The 21,517-nt window shown below is 45.9% G+C and overlaps 2 protein-coding genes across 3 annotated transcripts; both read right to left on the minus strand.

The window, feature by feature from the left end:
• Nucleotides 1-122: 122 nt before the first annotated feature.
• On the minus strand, nucleotides 123-7,578 carry NARS1 (asparaginyl-tRNA synthetase 1). Of its 2 annotated transcripts, none has more exons than XM_062513383.1 (15): nucleotides 7,534-7,578; nucleotides 6,809-6,891; nucleotides 6,573-6,638; nucleotides 6,373-6,465; nucleotides 6,112-6,201; nucleotides 5,904-5,982; nucleotides 5,416-5,486; nucleotides 5,014-5,100; nucleotides 4,051-4,272; nucleotides 3,752-3,951; nucleotides 3,446-3,581; nucleotides 2,724-2,837; nucleotides 2,153-2,284; nucleotides 1,833-1,964; nucleotides 123-1,692 (listed from the first exon to the last, which is right to left on the minus strand). In XM_062513383.1, the coding sequence occupies exons 1-15, from the start codon at nucleotides 7,574-7,576 to the stop codon at nucleotides 1,561-1,563; spliced, it is 1,680 nt and encodes a 559-aa protein (XP_062369367.1). In that variant the 5' UTR covers nucleotides 7,577-7,578; the 3' UTR covers nucleotides 123-1,560. The 2 variants fall into 2 exon arrangements, with proteins under 2 accessions (XP_062369367.1, XP_062369368.1); XM_062513384.1 differs by having other exon boundaries at nucleotides 6,809-6,888; nucleotides 7,534-7,555.
• Nucleotides 7,579-8,641: 1,063 nt separating this feature from the next.
• ATP8B1 (ATPase phospholipid transporting 8B1) lies at nucleotides 8,642-21,110 on the minus strand. The gene is made up of 27 exons (XM_062513991.1): nucleotides 20,930-21,110; nucleotides 18,735-18,832; nucleotides 18,319-18,432; nucleotides 17,706-17,804; nucleotides 17,539-17,600; nucleotides 17,111-17,183; nucleotides 16,946-17,016; nucleotides 16,518-16,600; nucleotides 16,226-16,384; nucleotides 15,972-16,060; nucleotides 15,510-15,700; nucleotides 15,218-15,426; nucleotides 14,750-14,793; nucleotides 14,450-14,606; nucleotides 13,689-13,877; nucleotides 13,339-13,451; nucleotides 12,967-13,131; nucleotides 12,760-12,871; nucleotides 12,479-12,554; nucleotides 12,238-12,370; nucleotides 11,726-12,011; nucleotides 10,889-11,112; nucleotides 10,395-10,478; nucleotides 9,876-10,121; nucleotides 9,586-9,724; nucleotides 9,374-9,504; nucleotides 8,642-8,869 (listed from the first exon to the last, which is right to left on the minus strand). The coding sequence occupies exons 1-27, from the start codon at nucleotides 21,108-21,110 to the stop codon at nucleotides 8,642-8,644; spliced, it is 3,756 nt and encodes a 1,251-aa protein (XP_062369975.1).
• Nucleotides 21,111-21,517: the final 407 nt, after the last annotated feature.

Below are 21,517 nucleotides of genomic sequence, written 5' to 3' on the forward strand. Positions count from 1 at the left end.
AGTATCTAATAGTCTTTACCTGGTGCCAGAAGTCCAGGCTGCTCCCTACAGCACTGCCACCTTGGTAACCTTAGTCAGCACCACATGAATTCTCTCCAAGACATTTCACTGGGCAGCTGAGGTGGTCCCTCCAAATTAAAAAAAAAAATCATGTTTTTAAGTTAATTAATGGGGATTTTGTTTAAAAGGGGGGGAAATCTCATGACAGTTCTTGGGATACGTTTACTGCACTTGAAAAATTCCCTTTTCCATTTTTTTGGGCTTTTGTCCACACTATATCAAGCAACAAACTCCACAGAGTCAGTAAAAGGAACAGGCAAATGTCAAGTACTGTCTTGCACACCAGCTTCTGTTGCCATTATTTATTGGTTGCTGATTTAGACCAGTTTATATAACATGCAAGATGAAGAAAACCAATCACTTATTACAAAAATATGGGTATCCACAGCTCAACAATTCCAGGAGTGAATGGCAAGTCCAGCTCAAGTCTCAGTGTAGGTGGCAAATGATGCACCTACCCTTTTGTTTCTCTCTGGTAAAGGAATTGCTTTATGTCTAGAAATTATATAGATGACTCAACACATGAAGTATTTCATTATCCCTATTAAATAAGTTGATTACAGCCAGGGAAGCTGCTCAGCTGCAGTAGCACAAGGAAACAGGGAGCTGCTCTATGGACACACCTCAGTGTGACATGGGAAAGCACTGCTGGGACTACAGTCTGAAAATCCAACGTGTTTCAGTTACTGTTCCTCTGGGTCTCAGTCAGTTACTTCTGGCTGCAGACAGGGAGCAAAAAGCACCAGAATCCCCCTGTGCCCAGGAGCCATCAGACAAGTCCAGCCGGCTGTGCACGGACCCATGGCAGCGCTCCATCACAGCTCTTGGGAAAGGGAGCAAAGCCTGCCTTGCCAGCAGCCTCAGCACTGCTGAGCAATAAATAATCTGAAAAAAACCCCAACACCCCAGGCCCAACCCGCCTCTCTCACAGTGGAATTCTGTGCACTGCACTACACACCTTGCTACTGAATCAACTCAGAGAACCCCCATTAAAATCAGCAGGAACTAAAAACATGCAGTGCTCATTTTTATCCTTTGCTCATGTCTCTCCATACCATTCTCACAGGGCACTCTTAGGGAATTTCAAGAGCCTGAACTTCTGACTTCCCCAGCAAAAAATCCCAAGAGAAAAGAGATTAAAACTAGAGCAAATTTAAAAACAAAATGATCAAATGCCCAACATATTTTAAGTCAGAGAAATTAAAAGCAGAAGTGTATCTTGTTTTTTTAAGTGACAACTTATCAAGATCTTTGTTTTGTGATGACTCAAGAGCATAAATGCACCTAAACAATTTTTCTAAGGCTTTTTCCAGTTAATACTAGCACTTTTGTTTTAGAAGAGAGGTTTTACTTTTTTCCTTTTCACGTCCTAAATTGGTATTTGAATTAGCAACAGGTTGCAGGAAGTCTTGTTGTCAGACAGGCTGTAGTGCAGCAGCGTGTATCATTCTTTCCCAAGCATGAGCTGCTCAGTTTTCCAGGAGTTTTTCCCAAGGATGGCTAAGGTTTGCAGCGCTGGACAAAGCGTGGATAGAGACAGACATCTCGGATATGGTGCCTGTTCAGAATCCAGGTCAGGAACCGCTCCAATCCCAAACCGTATCCTCCATGAGGGCACGTACCATATTTTCTCTGTGAAATTCAGGGAGGGGATATTGCACATTTTCTTGTAATTTACATCTGCAGTAATACCAAACCAACCAACCAAGCCCTCTAAGAGGGGAGAAGGCCCAAGTGTAGTGTCAGCCCAGCAGCACATGTGCTGTACTGACCTGATCCGTGTACCAGTAGTACGGCGTGGGATCGATGCCCTCTCTCTTGTAGCCCTCGAGCAGCTCCTCGCTGTCCCAAATGCGCATGGAACCGCCGACAATCTCACCCACGTTGGGCATCAGCACATCCACCTGCAATGCAGCACGGCGCACCGCGCTCAGAGCAACGCCGCCGCAGCAGGGGAGCGCTCACTGCCAGCCAGCCACGCCCAGGCACCCCAAACAAAACCTGGCAAGGATTCTCCAAGGAGCTTCCTGCAGCGCTCGTGCCCTCCAAGGTCCCCCCTGCCCCATGCTACCCCAGCGGAAACACAACTCACGGACTCGGTGAGGCGCGAGTCGTCGCTGCAGCGCTGCATGTAGAAAGACTTGATCTCTGCAGGGAAGCGGCACAGCAGGATGGGCTCATTAATGGTGTCTGTCATCAGCCTCTCGGGAGCTTCAGGAATATCCTATGGTTACGGAAGGCTTGAGTAATGTTCAGCACCAAAACCACTCCATGCACAAGGCCCACATGAAGTGGGCATGAAACAGAGAGTTTCAGACCACACATATCCATCCTAATGTATCTAAATTCTTAAAACAAACTTATTTTAGAAGAAATAAAAACCCACATGCCTAGGGGAAAAAATCTGTTCAATTAAAATCTAAGTCTCACTAATATATGAGACAAAACCACGGGGAAAAAAAAATCATGGCTATGTTGTCAGGTTCTCCTGAGCTCCTTCAAACAGCAGTCTCACATGCTGGAGAAGTGTGGCCAGGGAACTGATGACAGGTGACAACACAGGTTTTTAATCCCAATGTTGAAGGACATCAGGTCAAATCCCAACCCACAGCTCCACAGCTGCATTCCTACATGACCTTACCCCACCTCCCAGCAGGGCATACCTCCCCAAATTCATAATAAGTGCCATCTTCCTTCTTCACATCATGTTCCTTCAGCCACTCAATGGCTTCAGCATAGTTCATGCGCCGGAAGGGACGTTTGGGGGGCTGGAAACCCTGTGGGTAAGAGCAAAGATAGGTGGAGGAGCACCATTTTAAAAGGGATACTTACTTCTCTAGATGATCAGCACCTCCACAACCCTTCCCAGCTCACACAACATCAAAGTATTGCTTAAATGAACAAATCAAGCTCAGTATTACAAAGCTGAACCAAACACAACCATGTGAAGCCCAGTAAATCTCACAGATCACCTGGGAGGAAAGATAAGGAAGTATTTCCAGAGCTTTAGGACTCCATGTTCCAGGGGAGGAACTGAAACACCACTTGTTTCATTGCTCCCTCATGCTCCACCAGCAAGCACCAGCCAGTCAATATCCCAGCTCTGGGATGGAGGTTTTTATTCCACTGGCACAGCACCCACTTCCATAAATCCTGGAACACTGCTGGCTTCTGGAGCACGCTAGCAGGGAACATCTTCCCCCACAGCTCCCTGCTTTCCTCATTACCAGCCTTGCAGATTTTTCATTGTTATTATGTTTCATATTCTTCTCACCATTACAAATAGTAAGTGAGCTCACTGCCATGCCCTGCATCTCCCAAAGGAATGTGCTGAGCAGGAAAGGCTTAAGATCCTATTTTCCTGGTTATTCCCATTGCTGCCTACCGGGTTGAGGTCGTACAATAAGCTCGCTGCAGGTGATTTCAAGACTCTGTCTACGACATCACACACCAAGTTCTCCAGACGGTCCAACAAATCCTCAAAACTTATAAAAGGACATTCAGCTTCAATATGAGTGTACCTGAAACAGAGCCACACCATTGCAAAGTCACATACAAGCAACACATCTTTAGCTAAGAAAAAACTCATTAAAAAAACCCACAACCCAAACACACACTTTTGACCCTCTTTTACTCCCACACTGCAAAGGAAATCAAGGTTTTAAAAAGAAACAAGGATAACAGTTCATACTCTGCCAAGTGCCTACGGGTCCTGGACTGCTCAGCTCTGTAGGACTGAGCAATACAGAAGACATCTCCCAGAGCTGGCAGGCAGGTCTCCAGGTAGAGCTGTGATGACTGGGTCAGGTATGCCTCTTCACCAAAATAATCCAGCTTGAACAGGGTAGAGCCTCCCTCCACCTGCGTCTGCACTAAGGTTGGTGGTGTGACCTGCAGGAGAACAGGGTGTCACTGCTTGAGTGAAGAACTGAGGACATGGATGAGTCAGGGCACTAGAGCAGTCACCTGCTGACCAGGGAACACACTTACTTCATAGTATCCGTTGGCAAAGAAGTGATCCCTGAAGGCCTGCACGACCATGGAGCGCACCTTGAAGATTTTGGACATGTTCTCACCTCGAATCATCATGTGCCTGTTGTTGAGCTGCACATCCACCTCCGAGTCCTCGTTGAGCAGATTGTCAGCCCCTCCTGCTGGTGCCAGGCCAATGAGCTCCCAGTAATCACAGCTCAGCTCGTGGCCTCCTGGAGCCTGCAGTGGGAGAGAAACAAACACTGGGGAAAAATCCACTGCTTGCCCCTTGGATGTCTTTTCACAAGGTACAAGGGGGAATGGCTTCCCATGGACAGAGGGCAGGGTAGATGGGATATTAGGATTAAATCCTTCCCACCCTTCCTGTGAGGGTGGTGAGGTCCTCGCATAGGGTGGCCCAAGAAGCTGTGACTGCCTCACCCCTGGAAGTGCCCAAGACCAGGTTGGATGGGGCTTGGTGCAACCGGGATAGGGGAAAGTGTCCCTGCCCATGACAAGGGGTGGCACTGGATGAGCTATAAGGTCCTCCCAACCCAAACAGTCTGTGACTGAGTTCTGCTCTCATCAGCTCCCCCATGTGGGGTCACAGCTGCCTTCTACCCCAATAAATGTCATTTTTAGTTCAATCACAGCATTTTCAGGGTAGAAATGCAAATCTTCAAAGGCTAACCCACAGATTTTAACCGAAATGTAAAGTCATGTCATTTAGGAAACATAGTTCTCCATGTTATACTCTAGGAATTACGGGTGGAAAATCATTTCAGGCAGAAGTAGAACAGTCACACAGTTACCTGTCTCACACTGAACAGTGGGTGACAGCACAGCTTTGGGAGCTTTGTTCTCTCCCTAGCCCTAATTCCCTCTGAAATAATCCAGTGATTCCTTCCACCTCTGCTTGTGCTTCCCTCAGCACATCAATGATCCCTGAGGGAGGAGGAGAAGCCAGAGGAGCTCCTGTACCTGCTTGCCCTGGGGCAGGAGGTTCAGCGTGCCGTACACCACCACACTGCTCTCCGTGGACAGCACCAGACCATTGTAGCACTGGCACTGCAGCGAGACACACAAAGGCACAGGTGAGCAAGTTTTTATTCCTACCTTTCCTATGGCATCTATTGGAGTCACAGATTAGCACACAGTCACTTCTGAACAGCTCTCACACTGACAAACTGCATCTACCGGAGTCACAGATTAACACAGTCACTTCTGAACAGCTCTTACACCAACAAACTGCAGTGGGACATACAATTTAACAGTAACACAACTGAGTCAGTAGGTTGAGGAGAACTTAACATCTACACAAGAGAACACCAGATGAAGTATGAACTCTTCAATTAACAACAGAACAAAATCATCACAGCTTACCAGCTCATCAGAAAGGACACACTGAAGAAACCCTGTGCCATCTCTCAAGACAATAAACATCAGATTTTTCCCTAGTTAAAAAGAGAAGGAATTTGGTTTCACTATGAGCAGATGCTGGATAGTCCCTCATTTGTCAGGGTTAGCTTAAAACACAAAACAAGTCAAGGAAATTCTGCAGGACTAGTCTCCAAACTGAAAATCCTGTAGGATTTGAACTAATAATAATAACTAATAATAACAGTACTAATATATACTAGTGTATAATATAGACATAAAATAATATGTAATAATAACTAAAAATATCTGTATGCACCCACATCAGGGAGAATTGTCAGTGTTGCAGTGATCATTGAGATCAACCACAGAGGGCACCTAACTGATTTAAAAATGTGAGACCAGGCGCTGTCAGACTCATTCTTTGTCCAAATTTCAAGGCCGCTGTACTTGTTCTATCTCCCTGCACGGGCTCAACAATGCTTGAGCTTTACCTTGCCTCCGTAACCTGTGGATCCAGCCAAAAATTTTCACTCTCTGCCCTCTGTAAGCCTCCAGAGCATTGATCTTCACCTGTGAGGCAGGGAATAAAAGCCATTAAATAGGAGAATGGTTCACCACCTCTTAGAGTTCATGCAGACCCCACCCCAGAGCAGCACAATATCTGTGCTGACCAGATGCCCTAGCACAGGCCATACTCACACATTTGGGCTCTGGAAGACTGGGATCATTCTTGATAACAACCTTCTTGGCTTCCTCCAAATTCTTCTCTCTTCTCAAGAGGTCTTCTGCCTGGTTTGAAAAAAATAACTTACTAAATAGCTGTAACCAGGTCAGTTGTAAATAACATGTGAAACGAGCACCAGTGAGGAACAACCTGCAGCTTTTTTGGAGGTGCAGGAATGATGATGACACTGTAATGTTTTTGGAAAACAATGGGGCTCTGTTCCTTCTGCAGCCTACCTCCTTCTTCTCTTTGGCTTCATTTTTCATCTGCTCCCTGTGCCATAGCTTTTTGACATTCTTCATCTGTGATTTGGAAATGATGGCCCATCGCTAAAGAATTCAAGGAGAGAGCAAAATACAGCAGATTATATTGTGTCCCTTCACACCGAGAACCAGTAAAATAATTCCCACTAGGAAAACCTTCCATTTCACAGCACCTCGTTTTCTTTTTGGGAATCCACATAAATTGTAGGAAATGGCTCTTTTCCTGCTGTCATCAATGCCTAAAAAGGGGAGGGAAATAACCAAAATTAACCAAAATCATCCTTACAGAGCCTGAGAAGGCACCTTGCTCCTGCTCAGGTTGCAAAAACAGGTACAAAAAGACAAGGGCCATCACTTGCCCAGAACACATTCCACACTGCCAAACAGAGCAGGTGTTTTCCACACTCACCTTCAACACAGTCTTGAATGGTTTCTTTTGCGTCCCATCACCGGTGGAGTCATTGCCCTCTCGTTCAGACACATACAGCTCTTCTGGGATAGATGATAAAAACGGGCAATTACCCCAAAAAAAAATTATGGGAAAGAAAGTGGACACACATGGACGTGTCCCTGCTCACTGCAGGGGCCTGGATGAGGTGACCTTTAAAGGCCTCTTCCAACCCAACCCTTTCTATTATAATAAATCCTGATGGTTATCAGCAGTGATAAACCAAACCTTCAAAGACACCAGCTGATCAGTCAGGTTTAGAATTATTTCATACATTTCACTTAAAAAGTCAATCTATGCAGCGTGTTTGCTAAAATCTCAAGGGCTCCCGAGGTACCGACCCCTCGGGAGCCACACCGGCCGCACACCGGGAACCATAAGGAGCAACCCCTCCCGGGAACGGCTTTGTGCAGGCGAGCAGGGAAACGGGGCCCGGGGATCAGCCGGGGCAGCGCTGGGCTCGGCCATGGCCGGAACCGAAATGAGAAGCGATGGATCCCTCCCGTGCCCGGGGAGGCCCGGGGAGGCCCGGCGTTAAGGCCGCTCCCGGTGCGCCCCGCCGGCCGCAGCGCTGCCGGGCCCGGCCCCGCACAAACCCCCCGAGGCACCTGCACAGGCGGGGGCTGCGGGGATGAGAGGGACGCGGGGGGCGGCCGGGGTGCGGGGGCCGGGCCCCGGGCTCTCACCGAGGGCTAGCGCCGCAGTCCTGCCCAGCACGTCCCCCGCCATGGCCGCGGCGCAGGAAGTGCATCACAGGCGGGCTGAGCCAACCCTCCACCGCCTTGCGTCAGCCAGCCCGCCCTGCTCCGCCCTTCCCTGCCTTTCCCTTCCTTTCCCTTCCTTCCGTTCCTTTGCCTTCCCCGCACACGACTGGGGAAGCCGGGCCGGTCCTCCCCGAGGTGCTGACACGCCGGCGCGACCCCCGTCTAACCCCCGGACTCATTGCAAGGGAATACTTTCGGATATTTATTTGCATTACACTTTTGAAATGTACATTCCATTGAATGAGAGCTGTAGGTCATAATTTTTACTATAAAACCATTTCAATAATTAGCTTTAGTTCGGGAGGGGGAAGTAGATAAAAGTGAAACATTTAAACACCTCGAGTAAAGAATGTGCAAATGTAGAGACTCATAAAAATACTTTTTAAACTGTAAAACTGAGGCACCAGCAAGTGAAATACATTCCAATGAAAGTAACTGATTTCTAGTTATCCACCACTGTGTCCAGAACTGAAATGATAGCTTGTGCCAGCTCCAGGGGCAGCTTCCAGAGCTGAGATCTATCCTGGTTCCTAATCCAATCTGACACTGACTGGAGTTTATCACCAAAGACATCCCAGCTCAGCTGTGACAGCTCCTATGGGAGCAGCCAAAGCCCTGTCCAGGTCTGGGCACCCCATGAGCCATCGTGTCTGAGCAGTTAATGAAATGGAGCACACAAGCAAAATCGTTTTCAATGACAAATATGAAATGTAGATACAGTTTTATACCAACATAGTATTAAAAAGTGGAAAGTCTGCAATTCCACGCATCACTAAAAACAGACACTGCTGGGTTTCCATTCCCAACACATGTATCCTTCACCGTCATACAGCGTGGTCACACAAGGATCAGTAGCTTCACGGAGAACTCTTGGCCTTTCTGTGTTCCCAGGAACAAACCCAGAAACTTCTGTGATAAGACATAAAAATCTTCACATCCTTATGCCACAAGGTTAAAAAAGATCCCAAGTTTGTTCGGAACAGCTTCGCGCAGTCGCTGTGAGGAACAGCTCCTCCCCAGCAGCAGGCCATCAGCTGGTCTCCCCCGTGTGCCCGAAGCCCGTGCCGCCGGCCAGCACGGCGTCCAGCGGGGCGCGGCGCTTGCGGATGCTGCGGCCCGAGGAGATGAGGTCGGCGTAGCCGCGCTGGTGCGAGAAGGCGTAGGCGGAGCGGCGGGCGGAGACACCGCGGCGGAACGCGCTCTGCCTCCGCTTCCACTGCTGCTCCTCCTGCAGGTACTTCGGACGGTTCCTCTGGATCTGCACGCACACGAACACACAGCGCGTCATGCACTGGGACAACGTCACCACAGCTTGAAGTGTTTTCATAGCTCTGTGCTGTGTGCTGCTCAAGGCAGAGCAGAAGCAGCCAAACCTATCCCCTACACTCTAGACATGTAATCCTGGCACTCCAGCCTAAATTAAACTCAAACCGGGGCTCTCAGCAGCCTCATGTGGTCTCGGTGGTATCACTAGACCTCAGCCAGGCATACAAGGAAACAGCTCCCGCTGAGCCTCTGGCCAACGCCGTGGCCACTCCTCTGCCCACAGCACCCAAGCCAGGCTTGTGTCGCTCTCCCAAGGGCAACATCACTTACTTAAACAGCCCACTTAAAAATCACCCACTTAAAAAGCCTTAAAGCCCATCTCATCCCACCCCCTGCCACGGGCAGGGACACCTTCCACTAGCCCATGCCTTAGCACTGTCACCAGCCCCTGTAATAAACACCTGCCATATTGACTCAAATAACAGATTTCACTCACTTTATCGCTCTCTGAAGGCCAGATTGTCATGAATAAGAAGCGTTGTGCCACTACAGGCAGTAAGCAAATAGCAATGGATAAAATCATGGTAAGCCAAAGGTATGGCTGTCGCAGAGCATTCGGAGCAGTTCCTGGGAATAAAAAGAGCAAAAGTTAGTTTATGACAAAGCTACATGAAACAGGACTGAGAACCACAAACCACCAGGACTGACCTGTGAACTGAAAGCGAGAAGGGAAGAGAACATGGATTCCAGCACTGTGAAAGTCAAATGTGATCCCGAAGTAAATTGCAATACTCCCAAATACTGAAAAAGCATTAACAAAAGTCCAGTAAGATGTATCCAGGCCAATCTAAAAGCAAACAAAAGTGCCAAATGAATTTTATTAATTCCAAACAGTATCAACTACTTTCTGCATGTTGTTACCCCTCTTGTAGAGAAATTTAGAACAGTGAACAAAGTGTTCTCAGAGCACCAGAGCTCAGGAAACCAAGCTTACTTGCCTGAAAATTGACAACAAATATCAGAGAGGATGCTGCTGTGACAGCAAAGGACTGATAATCTGCAGGGGCTTCCCCATCTTGTCCCATAGATTTAAGGCAGGCTCCGTATGGGATGAAGAAGATGATCAGTGAAGTTACAGCTCCATGGAGCAAACTTAAAAAGAACTTCTTGTAGTTGAAAAGTAAATCTCTCTGACCCAAAATATAAAGTCTGGGGAACCGAAGGCTCAGTTTGTCGCTCACATCCTTAAGAAAGAGGAAAAAGAAAGTTGTGGATTGTTGTTCTCAATTCTTTGCCTGAGCTTTGAAGAGTGAGAAGCTGAACTACACAGTGTCCCAAAGGCAATGGCAGATCCCTTTCTCTTTCCAACAGCAGGGATTTTCACAGAGTAATGCAAAAGGAAGACATTCTTAAAAGACACAAAACCAAACCTCTCTTGTTTAATGGACAACCAGTGTAACTTAAAGACCTGGTGGTAGACACCTTTGGATTCATCTGTTATAACAACACAGGGATACCTGGTCAAACAATCCAACAAGCATGACTGGGAGACTGGAATACAGCACATTGTACAGCGTGATGAACCAGTCCTCGTAGGCTGTCTGCAACAGAGGGGGAATTGCAGGGCTTAGAGATTTCATTTATTGCATCCTTCCCCTCCAGTTCCTGAGAAAACTCACATGTGCTCTACTACAGCTTTAAGCTCCCTGTCTTGGTGTTTACTCAAAGGCAGCAGCACCTTGGCTCGAGGCTCTGCTGAAGCTCTTTAGTCTATGTTAACATGCCCCCCTCCTTCCAAATCTTCCTCCCTGTACAACAGTGATCCTGACTTTAGTGCTCTGGAACCATACCTAGCTGCTTGTAACTAACTCATGCAGTACTCATCACATCCTCCTGCAGAAATCACTGGTGACAACTTCACACTCCTGACACTTTCCAGGTTAAGCCTTTGCTGTTGCACAGTGACTGAAGCATCTGCTTGTTGTTATCCCACATGAGCACACCTTCCTACCTGGGCAGAGAAGCCATTGAAGAACGAGTACCAGATGTGGACCAGTGTGAAAGCGAAGTTTTTGTAGAAGAAGTATCTCAGAAACTTGCACATCCTGATGTATGACCAGCGCCCGTGCACCAGCAGCAGCCGCTGGAGGTAGCGGAACTGTCCGAAGGAGTAGTCACTCGACATGACAGCCTGCATCCCCTCCTGGCCACTGATCCCAACTCCAATGTGGGCAGCTGGGTGAAGGACACAAACACCACACACTAGGTTGGACAAAGGGACAGGAACGTGACCGGGGCCACATTTCTACTGTCACCTGGATTCTCTCTCAGTGCTTGTTCTGTCAGAATGCACCTGGGAAATTTGACCAAAGGAGAACCAAGTGATGAGACAGAGTGAGTAAAGTCCTGAACAAACTGGCCAGGCACTTTACAAACACCCTCAGGATATAAACCCTATCCTAGATGGTTTTTATCTCACTGGGATGTCTTGGGAAGCTGTTTAAAGAGTATCAGGTGCAATCTGGGATGGCCAATGCCACCAGGCAAGGGGCAGCCAAACTACTGCTTTGGTCTTTATATTACAGTTCTGTAACACACAGCATTGAGAACAGATGGGATTGGAGTCCCTGCTCAGGGAATGTCTACAGAAAAAAATAAAATAGATCAGGAAAAAACACTAACCATTTCCTAAAGTGCTTCCTCAGAAAGGGAAACTGGCACAGAAGCTAAAAGCCCCACGGCAGCAAAGCAGATGGAAGAGTCTTCTGACAGAGAGGGACAGTGGAGAGACCGCAGGAGCAGGCCAGAGGAGATCTGTCCTAGCGAGAGAGCTTGACAGCTGCCTTACTTTTGATCATGTTCACGTCATTGGCCCCGTCCCCGATGGCCAGGGTGATGGCCTTCTTGTACTTCTTCACCAGCTCCACCACCATGGCCTTCTGCTTGGGTGTCACGCGGCAGCAGATCACAGCCCTGCACTCGCAGGCCAGATCAACAAAGTTCTTCTGCTGCTGCTCCTTGTAGGCCTCTGCCCTTCTCCTTTTCTCAGTTTGTTTTTTCTTCTCTTCTGCTGTTCTGGGGAATTTCAGTTTAAGTTTCTTTTTCTTCTTTTTCTTCTCCAGCAGGATTTCATTCTGTGAAAAAAAATAACACTTAATATGTTCCCTTCTGCACCATTTCCAGTCCTACTCCAGGCACTGCCAAACAACACACCTGAGATCAATATGCTCCCAGCATCCATTTCTGGCACTTTAATGAACTGCTGATGCAGACAAAGGAACAGAGTCCTCAAGGAGTAACACTGTAGCCTGGTGTTGCCCCAAAATCCCAAACACTTGGGAGAACAGCCTTTGTACATACCAGCCAGGAGCCAGTGATGATTAGAGCCCGATCTCTGCTGTCCTGGAAGAAGGGCTCGTTCATTCTGAGAGAGGAATGTTGACTGGATCCAGCCCTGTTCCTCTGGTTTTCCAGCCTGGTTTGAAGTAGAGCACTGGAAAGAGAGGGAGAAACGGTTGCAGAAAAGTCAAGGATAAACTTTAAGCTAGGTCAGTCCCAGACTGAAAATTGTGAAAACTAACTGCTCTGTGTTTTCACTTGCCTGGTATCTTCTCCATAGCAGATGGTTGTTTCCTCTGTTAAGAGTTCACAAGAATATCCAATATTTTCAGCAGTTTCTGCAAAAAAAAAAAAATTAAGAAAGAAAGTATTTACTGAAAGCTCTGTCACAAGTAATTGTTAGGAGCAGCCAGATGCAGCTCAAGTGCTCTTAAGTATTTTCTCATTTACGTTTCAGAATGAGAATTCCCTTTCAATGCCACAGTGTAGATGAACAGGAAAAAATCCTCCTGTTTTTAACTGTTTGGCTGTAAGCAGCCCCACCTTTTTTGTCACCAGTAAGCACCCAGATTTTAATGTCTGCTTTGGAGAGTCTGGAGATAGTTTCTGGAACTCCATCCTGTAGTTTGTCTTCAATAGCTGTTGCACCAAGCAGCTGGAAGGGATTTGAAATACAGGTGGTTAGTAGCACTGAAACATGTTTCTTTTAGTGTAAGAATTGAAATGTACTAAAAATGTACAGCTCCTTACAATCAAGTTTTTTTCTATTTCCTCATACACTTTGTCCAGAGCTTCATCCCGGTGACTTGTGGCCAAACTGGCCTCCAGAAACTTTTTATTCCACACTTCAAATTCATCCTGGCTTATGTCTCTATAGCACAGACAGAGTGTCCTGAGAGTTTCATTTGCAAAGACCTGAAAAATAATTAAAACCACACTAAAGAATCCAAACATGAGGCTAAGAGCATGAGCATTTGACAAGTTTGACAGAAAAAGTCCAACTTTCAGAACCAACTGCAGGTTTCCATTTGTCTTAATAGCTTAGGAAAAGAAAATTAACAACACTATTGTCAGAAATTAACAATTTTTGTTTGAAAAAGAGCGTACAAAATACAAACATACATCGAGTGCCTCTTCTGTGGCTTCTCTCTTTAGATTCCTGGGGTGTAGCCGCTGGTAAATCACTGTATCAGCCCCTTTGCAATACAGCCTGATATTGCCACTGGACTCTCTTACTGTGGAGGGAAACAGCAGAGGTGGCACCTTATATAAAGGAATCATTTCAGATTGGATTTTTCAGCCTACTGCCAAGTACCACAGTACAGGATGGTGTTTCTTCTTCAGTGGATTCAAATGCACCCCAGGACTGTCACACAGCTGTTAATTCTTGACCCCAGCTTCCTTTGCACATCCCTTTTCACCCCTGAAATACAAGTGGCCTTCTCCATGCAGGCTGGTGGCAATCAGCTTACCGATGACAGACATCCGCTTCCTGTCGCTATTGAAGTCCAGGATGGCCAGGACATCGTAGGTCTTCTCCACCCCCATCTCACTTATGGTAATGGTGTTCTGTGTTCGGGAGAGGAAAACGTACCCGAAGTTCCGCGCGGCCATCACCAGAGCCCCCTCGTCCGGGGAAGCTGCCTGGTAATTGAGCTGACCTGTAGGATTGGAGCCAGGACACAGCTGAGGATACAGCTGGACACTGCTGCAGCACCCACCAGCAGTGCACACAGAGAGCAGGCACTGTGAGCCCCCAGTCTGTAACATCTGCTTCCAAAACAGCATCAGTCCTCAGCCTGCTTCCCCCCACAGATTAAAGCAAAACCTCAATACCCTAATTTCTCAATCCAGTCGTTTAAACATTTTCAAAAGAAGTTCCAAAAGACAAATTCTTGGCCAGAGGCACCAATACAGTTGGAGTTGGAAACAACTCCAAAAACATTAGGAACAAGAAAGGACCAGGACACTGTTGGCTTCATGGAGATTTCACAAAGATGGGAGTAAAGCAGTATTAATACTCTGTGTTTTAATTGAATCTTCCAACCTGTGAATTCACTAATTCAATAGCTGATAACCTCTACATTTAGTTTTGTTTAATTCAAAAGTGCAGCCTAACACTCCTCCCTTATGGTATCAGCATTAGTTGCAGATCTCTCCCTTGTGGATCTGGATTTGAATTATTGTATTCTGCTACACAAGGAAAACAAACCAACCCAAAAGCCACACTCACCATCAGAAGTGTCAGCCATAACTGTGTGACAAATAGCAAGCAGAAAGAAGAACTTCTGGATTTCCGGCTCCTTTCCAGATTTTATTTGCTCTATCAGATAGTGATCATAGAATAAGAACTTTCCGTCTGCGTACACATTCCAGCTGAAATCAACTTGCTGCATAGAAAACAGGGGAAGAGAGTCTGAGTTACCATAGGTGCCACTGCTTTGTGCCCACCCGCATCTCCCTGCTCTGCCGAGGGAGCGTTCCCGTTGCACGGAGCAGGATACAGCAGTGGCTGGATGATCCTAGATCCTACCTCTGGGTGGCTCTGCAGCTGCCCCGCTGCATCCCGGCAGTCTCCTGCAAGGCAAGCACCCGCAGTCAGGGGGACCAGGCACAAGAGAGCTTTCACAACCCACCCCAAAGTAAAACATAGCTAGAACATGTAATGCCCTAGGACTGACAGCAAAGGAAAAAGGACAAACTGCTGCTCTTACTAAAATTTCCTTGTCTGCTTCTTGACTTTGTCCCCAAAGCATTTCCAATGAAAGTAAATTTATAAAAAAAAAATATGCAAATGAACAATTTTCAGGTTTTCTGAAAGCTGAGAAGTTCCCACTAAAGTTCCTTAATTTCCACTTTGTAAGTGGGAAAACCCCAACAATTCAACTCTATGCTTTACCCAACTCCTGGTCTAAATTGTGGAAGTTCAGTTGGAACTTGTGTGCCTCTGATCTCCAACACGCATTAAAATTCCTCACCCTCCTCCTTTGCACAGGCTTACCATATCTTTGCCCATTTATGCAACACTTTTTAAAGGTCATGATGTTCTGTGTAAGGGTTCCAGTCTTGTCAGAGAAGATGTACTGGATTTGCCCCAGCTGCTCGTTCAGCGTGGTGGTCCTGGCCTTGGCAGCCGTGTCCTTCTCAGAGTAGTACATCTGCAGGTCCCAGTTGATGAAATAGCTTTGGCCAAAGCGAATCGCTTCCACACTAAACGGAAGAGAAGGAATGTTCTCACTCCCAGCTGCAGCTCACATTTCCACACAGTGACACCTCCTCAGGTACTGCCCTACCTCACATAGAGGGAAATGGGCACCATGGTGTTGAGGACAATGATGTATCCCCAGAAGTTGAGGAAGCCGCGGTAGGCAGGGCTCAAGTCCTGAGCATCGTAGAGGTACCAGGAGGAGTTGCCAATCTGCTGCTCCCAGTAGGTGTGTCCGATGGCCAGCCCAGCCGACAGCAGGATAAGGACCACGATGATCTACAGGGCACAGAGAGGTCTCGCACTTCAGAAACATTTGCTCCACTTAAATCCCAAATCCACGTGTTCCAAACAGAATAGGATAGGTATTTGTGGGGAGGAATGCAGCAAACGTTTCCCACAAAGGCACCTTTCGTATTTCCTCCTACTCCATCCCAGCTCAGCAGGCCAGAAAAAAGTCAGAACATATTTATCACACACATGGAAAGAAGCTGCCTAACTTTGCATTCACTATTCACTTAAAATCTGAATTTTAAACAAAAAGGCTTACCGTATAAACCATGTAGTTCATAAGGGAGTCAATTTTTGTCCTTTTAAATCTTGTCTTTCCACTATTTTTCATTATTTTTGTGTCAGCACCTAAAAATAAAGAGTCAAAAATTTAAAAGGGAAAAGATAGGATAAGCAAACACATGTTGGTATTAAAGTTTTACCAAACTGGGACATGAAATACAGTTAGTGTCTATATGATGAAGGTTCTTTTTCACTCTACAGGTGTGCTTTTAGTGGGGAAATATCACACACCTGCAAATATGACCATTCCATGGCAGAAGTCTGTATTCCTCATCTTACAGCCACGCAACAAAATCTTATCAGCATCCAGGGAATAAATTGAGTTTTTCCAGGATAATGTTCCTGTAAACTTATCCAGTCGATTATTGGGTTCTTCACATTCAACCAGACCTAGAAAATTTGGAGGAGAATGTGTTTAATATACAAGTTAAATCCAAATGCATTGATTTGTAGCTTTACTTTTATTGACTTGCAAACTATTTGAGCTACGTTCTAATAGCATTAGGTGTAGAACTGTACCAACCATCAAAGTCTGCCAGGGCACTTTCTTCCTGCAGGTGTCTGTGTGTCACCTCTAGGGCCATTTTGAATTTTAAATTAGTTTCACTAAGAAGAAAGGATAAAAATGTGTTTTTATTAATACCATGGATACAGGAGAGCAGTTTAAATACTGTTAAATTAAGGTACCACAACTTCTCTGGGCAACCTATACTAAAGTAAAAAATAAATCCATGTTCTTCCCACTTTCTTCCTATGTCACATTCTCCAATACTTTTGATGTGTCTGTAGCACTCCAGTGGATAATTTTTAATGATTCTTGAATTGTGGGAATCAGCAGCTGGATACAGTTCCCCAGGTGTGGCTTGACAAGCAGCCTCTAGCATACACAATCCTTGCTTTTTTCCTACTCAGTCCAAATTAACTCCAAGACATCCTTAAGTAGAACCTTACCCATCCAGTTCAGCTGTTTCCACATAGCACAGACTGTTTGGTTCTGAGCTGGACAGCAGCAAAATATCAGCCTAGAAAACAAATAAATAGACATCAAATAAAGCCAGGTCAGGACTCCTACAGAGCTCTCTAGAAATATAAAACACATGTATCTGAAGCACTTACAGGAACGAAAGTGTTTTTCTTCAGACGAATGATATCACCAACTTTAATATCTTTCCATTTAGTGGCTTTGAACCTAATATCAAGATAGTTTAATAATTATTACTCTTTAATCTAGAACATGATGCACTCTGTAAATCTTACAATACTGAACTTTCCTTAGAACAAAAATTCTTCTTGGTGCGCTGTGGGTTTGCTTTTCAGAAACTGCAATTTACTGTAAAACACTTAGCACAGATTTAGTCCCAGAGAATTATCATTAAATTACTCCTTTAAGCAATTCTCTTCCACCTTCAATTAGGTTTTCATTCAGGCAGGCAGTAGAGAACTGAGCTGAACCTTTCCTATCATCTACAGCTTCAGATCTGTGGCAAAGCTTAGCAACAGGGCAATGATCATCACTTACAGAGCTCAGAGGGGAACATACAGACCTTCCATCCTTGATGACATCACATGTCCTGTTATTGACCTCGTTGTCCATCCTGTAACGAGCCTGAAACCAGAGCAAAGAATGTACTCCCTGCTCTGTGTCACAGCAGGAGAAATGTGCCTCACTGGCTGGGTTTTGCTTTTCATATTAATAGAAAATGCTTCTTACAATATCATCCACCAGGTCTTTGACTGCAGTTATTCCCAGCACCAAGAGCAAAGGCACCAGTGTTGTGTACCATGACAGGGTAGTTATTTGAGGAATCGACTACAAAAGACCAATAAAATCAGTTCAGTATAGGATCATCAAACACGTTTAAATCGGAGATATTCCATAGTAACCTGACTAGAGAAAAAAAAAAAAAAAAAAACAAAAACCCCACACCAGAGAGAATTTTAAGTCAGATTGTGAAAATGAACAAAACTCTGTGGGAAGAGTTTGGCTGTTAACACTACTTAGGAATCAGCTTCCCTTTAACAATTGCACTGGCTCATATAGTGTGTTGGTGCTTCTGATTTATGAGATGAACTCAAGAAACATCTTTTCCTCATGAAATTCATGAGCTCTGCAACGAGTTCATTCTAATTTTGTGCAACTAGCTCATACCAGAACTCTGCCATAGCTCATCCAGATTTGTTGCAGGTTTCTGTTATGATGGGTTTGGTCTCTGCAGCAGTTCAGATAGTGCCTCTCAATTCCCTGACAGGACAACACTGAATTCTGTCATAAATGTTACTGAGCTCAAATTCCCTTCACAGTGAATATTCCCCATCTTGCTTACCTGCAATATGAGAAGAACAAGGAAATAGAAATTGGCTGCTCTCTTGAACTGTTCAAACAGATTCAGAGGCAAAAAAGTGATGGGGTTGTACTTGTATGTCTTAATTGCATTTCCCTGTGGGAGAAACCAAAACATCAGTCACATAGCAGAGTTTCTCCTTCCAACACAAATGTACAGTGCATATTTGTAAACTCCTAATTCTCCATCTCGCCTTAAACACATCTCTTAATACCTTGATTTTCCATTCCAAAACACCAACCCAGTTATTCTTTCTCCCCCCCCCCCCCCGCCCGCTGGAAACACTGAGAATTGTGAGCGGTGGCTTTTACACCACTCACCAGCCATTCCATAGATCTTATCGGATTAAGGAATCTTTCACCCGACAATTAGCACCTCATTGGGATAAGACAACGTACCGCATATTTGCTCTTCTTGAAGCACAAGAAGATTGTTCTCTTGAAGCTTGGCTGGTCATAGAAGCGCTGATCATTTGCTTTAACTTGCCAGCTGCAGTCTGGAAGGGACCAAAGGGGTCGAAAAGTGCTATAAACATGAGGGAACAAATCTGCCACTTTCAGGTTTTCTCTCAAATCCGTATTTTAAAGGTACTTTCGACTGAAGCAAGGCTAGTACCTGCTTTATATCCTTTTAAAAACCTTTTCAAAACATTTCCAGGCTGTTTGTCTCTATTAGCAATTCAAGTACATTCAGAGGTAGGAAGAAGAGTTGCTTAACATTTGAAAGTTCTGTGGGAAACCTGCAGAGTAACATTTATTCATGCCAAATTCCCTTCTCTCCCCTCTTTTGTTTTGCTTCTGTGATGTGCAAAGTACTCCAACCCAGGTATCTTGCTGGAAATGAAGAGATCAGTTCACCTTTGGAAGGCAATTATTTGATTTAACCACACTGTGCCACGGTTTTCATTCACACCCATAAAAAAGTACAAATCTGAAATGCTCATCTTATTTCTTCAGCCACCAGTTTTGTTCTATTGTGAGAAAACTCAGGAACAGGAATTGCATCCATCAAGTAATTTTCTGCGTCTGCTCTTTCACGGGCCGCCGCTTTCCCTCCCAGGTCCTTCAGCTCCCATTCCCTCAAGCCCGCAGCAGAGCCACACACAGCCCTGCCCACATCCCAGAACTCATTTCCCCGGTTTCAAAGCCGGCTCCCGGCAGCTCTGCCTGCCCGGGAAGGATGACGCAGACAGGATTTTGAAATGCAGCTTTCCTGACTCACCGGCCAAGCATCTCCCCCTCTCCTCCAGCCCACAGTGATTGTCACTCATGGGTGCTCTTCCTGGTTTCACAGATCTTCACCCATGGATGGGGTGAAACTCCCGGCGGCGAAGGCGTGGGGCCTGCTTGCCTGTGACTAGCACTTCAAAACCCAAATCCAAGTACAAAGACTTTTTTTTTTTTTTCCACCCACCACAGAACGAATTCCCGAATGATATATCTGGACTTTTCCTGTGACTATACAACTTTCATTTCCAGCACCTTGGTTACAAGCCCAGAAGATAATAGAGAAATATTTATCTCGAAGAACCATGTTTTTGAGTTAAAAGATTATATGCATGAATTGAGAAAGTTATTAAATTTTGTCAATATGACAGGGCATAAAGAAAACCATATAGTCTACATAAACATTTCTTTAACATATTCCAAAAACATTGCAGTGTTGATAAAACAGATGGAAAACTGGCAAATTAGGTCTGAGGTAAAACCTGCAGGAAGGAAGCTCCTCAAAATTACTTTAAACTGTGGTATTAACACCTATTATTTGGCAAGCTGCTTTGGTAATTCATCAACTTTAAAGGATGTCATAATAAAAAAAGTCTTAAACTAAACATGTGACAGGAGCTTGTAAAATGAAAACACCTAACAGGTGGTTATGTGAAATGAGAGCTGATCAACTGTTCCCACACAAACAGGAAAAAATCTGTATAAATTACACAGACTGTAGTTACATTGAAAATACTCATGGTGCAGCATGACTAAAGGGAATTTTGGGGAGTTACAGATGATTCTTGGGCAGAGGTTCAGAACAGGGATGCCAGAAAGGCTCCTCCCGCTGCTGTTCCTACCATGGCAGCAGCCACAGGCTGTACCTGTTGGTTCCTTTGAACACCTCCTACTCACCTTTTACCTTTCAGGAAACTCATGAGGCTACAAAATAAACAGTGAGGTGGAAATCTGCTCTGCACAAGCAGAAATCCAGGGAACACACTGACTGAGCACAGCAAAATGTTTATTATGCTGGAGCCCGTTTCCAGAGGACTGGGAAAACAAGTACTTGAAGGTCTATCTGAACAGATCCCAGAGCACAGGTCATGTACATCCAGGTCCTGCCTTAATTAGGAGGAGGTCACTGTGCAGCTCATTATCTTTACGCAAGGAGCAGTGGCACAGAACTGGGCTGCAGGCTGGAATGAAGCTGAGTTTCATTCTGACCTTTGTTAAACTGAACAGCCATCAATTACTCCTCCAGAGTCAGATAGGTCATTCCAAACCTTACCTGGCGAATAATCACAGAACCCAATCGGTTCCTGAGGCTCAGCCTCTGCATCCAGCATTGTGTTCTCCCCAAATCAAGTTCATGGTGTTGATACCTTTTTTCCCAGGATCTCGGCTCTCCTCGGTGTCCCTGCTGGTTTGGTTGGGTCCCAGTTCAGCCCCGGGCTGCTGACTGTCCAACTCATCCTCTGTTTCATCATCACTGTACGGCACCACTTCATCGTTGGGCTGGGAATCCTCCTCGAAGGTGGTCTCCGAATCCCTTTCTGAGATCATGCTGCTAGCACCCTGCCAGCATTTTGGACAAGTTAGGGAAAAGATCTCATGTAGCAAGTGCTGGAAACCACATCTTATTTTACTCTGCTGGTGCTGGTCACCAAACCTCACATCTGAAACCAGCACAGGGCACAGGCTGGGTTTTCCAGCACTGAGCAGAGTCAGGGGGCAGTTCTTGTCCCAGCCAGCCCTTCATTACTGTTCTGCTATGTGTAATTACACCCTGCAGCCCCAGGAACACCGCGTGCTCCCAACACAGGACGTAGGAACTGGGGAGTGCACAAACACATCTCCCAGTGGCCATTTCATCATGCCCTGAGGAGCCACAGGAGCCGGAGCCCTGCTTGGCCACAGTGGGACGCACAACTGGGTGCCGAGCACCAGGTCACACATCCAGGGTTTGGGTC

This window comes from Cinclus cinclus, chromosome Z (assembly GCF_963662255.1).
Source record: "Cinclus cinclus chromosome Z, bCinCin1.1, whole genome shotgun sequence".
Classification (NCBI taxonomy): domain Eukaryota; kingdom Metazoa; phylum Chordata; class Aves; order Passeriformes; family Cinclidae; genus Cinclus; species Cinclus cinclus.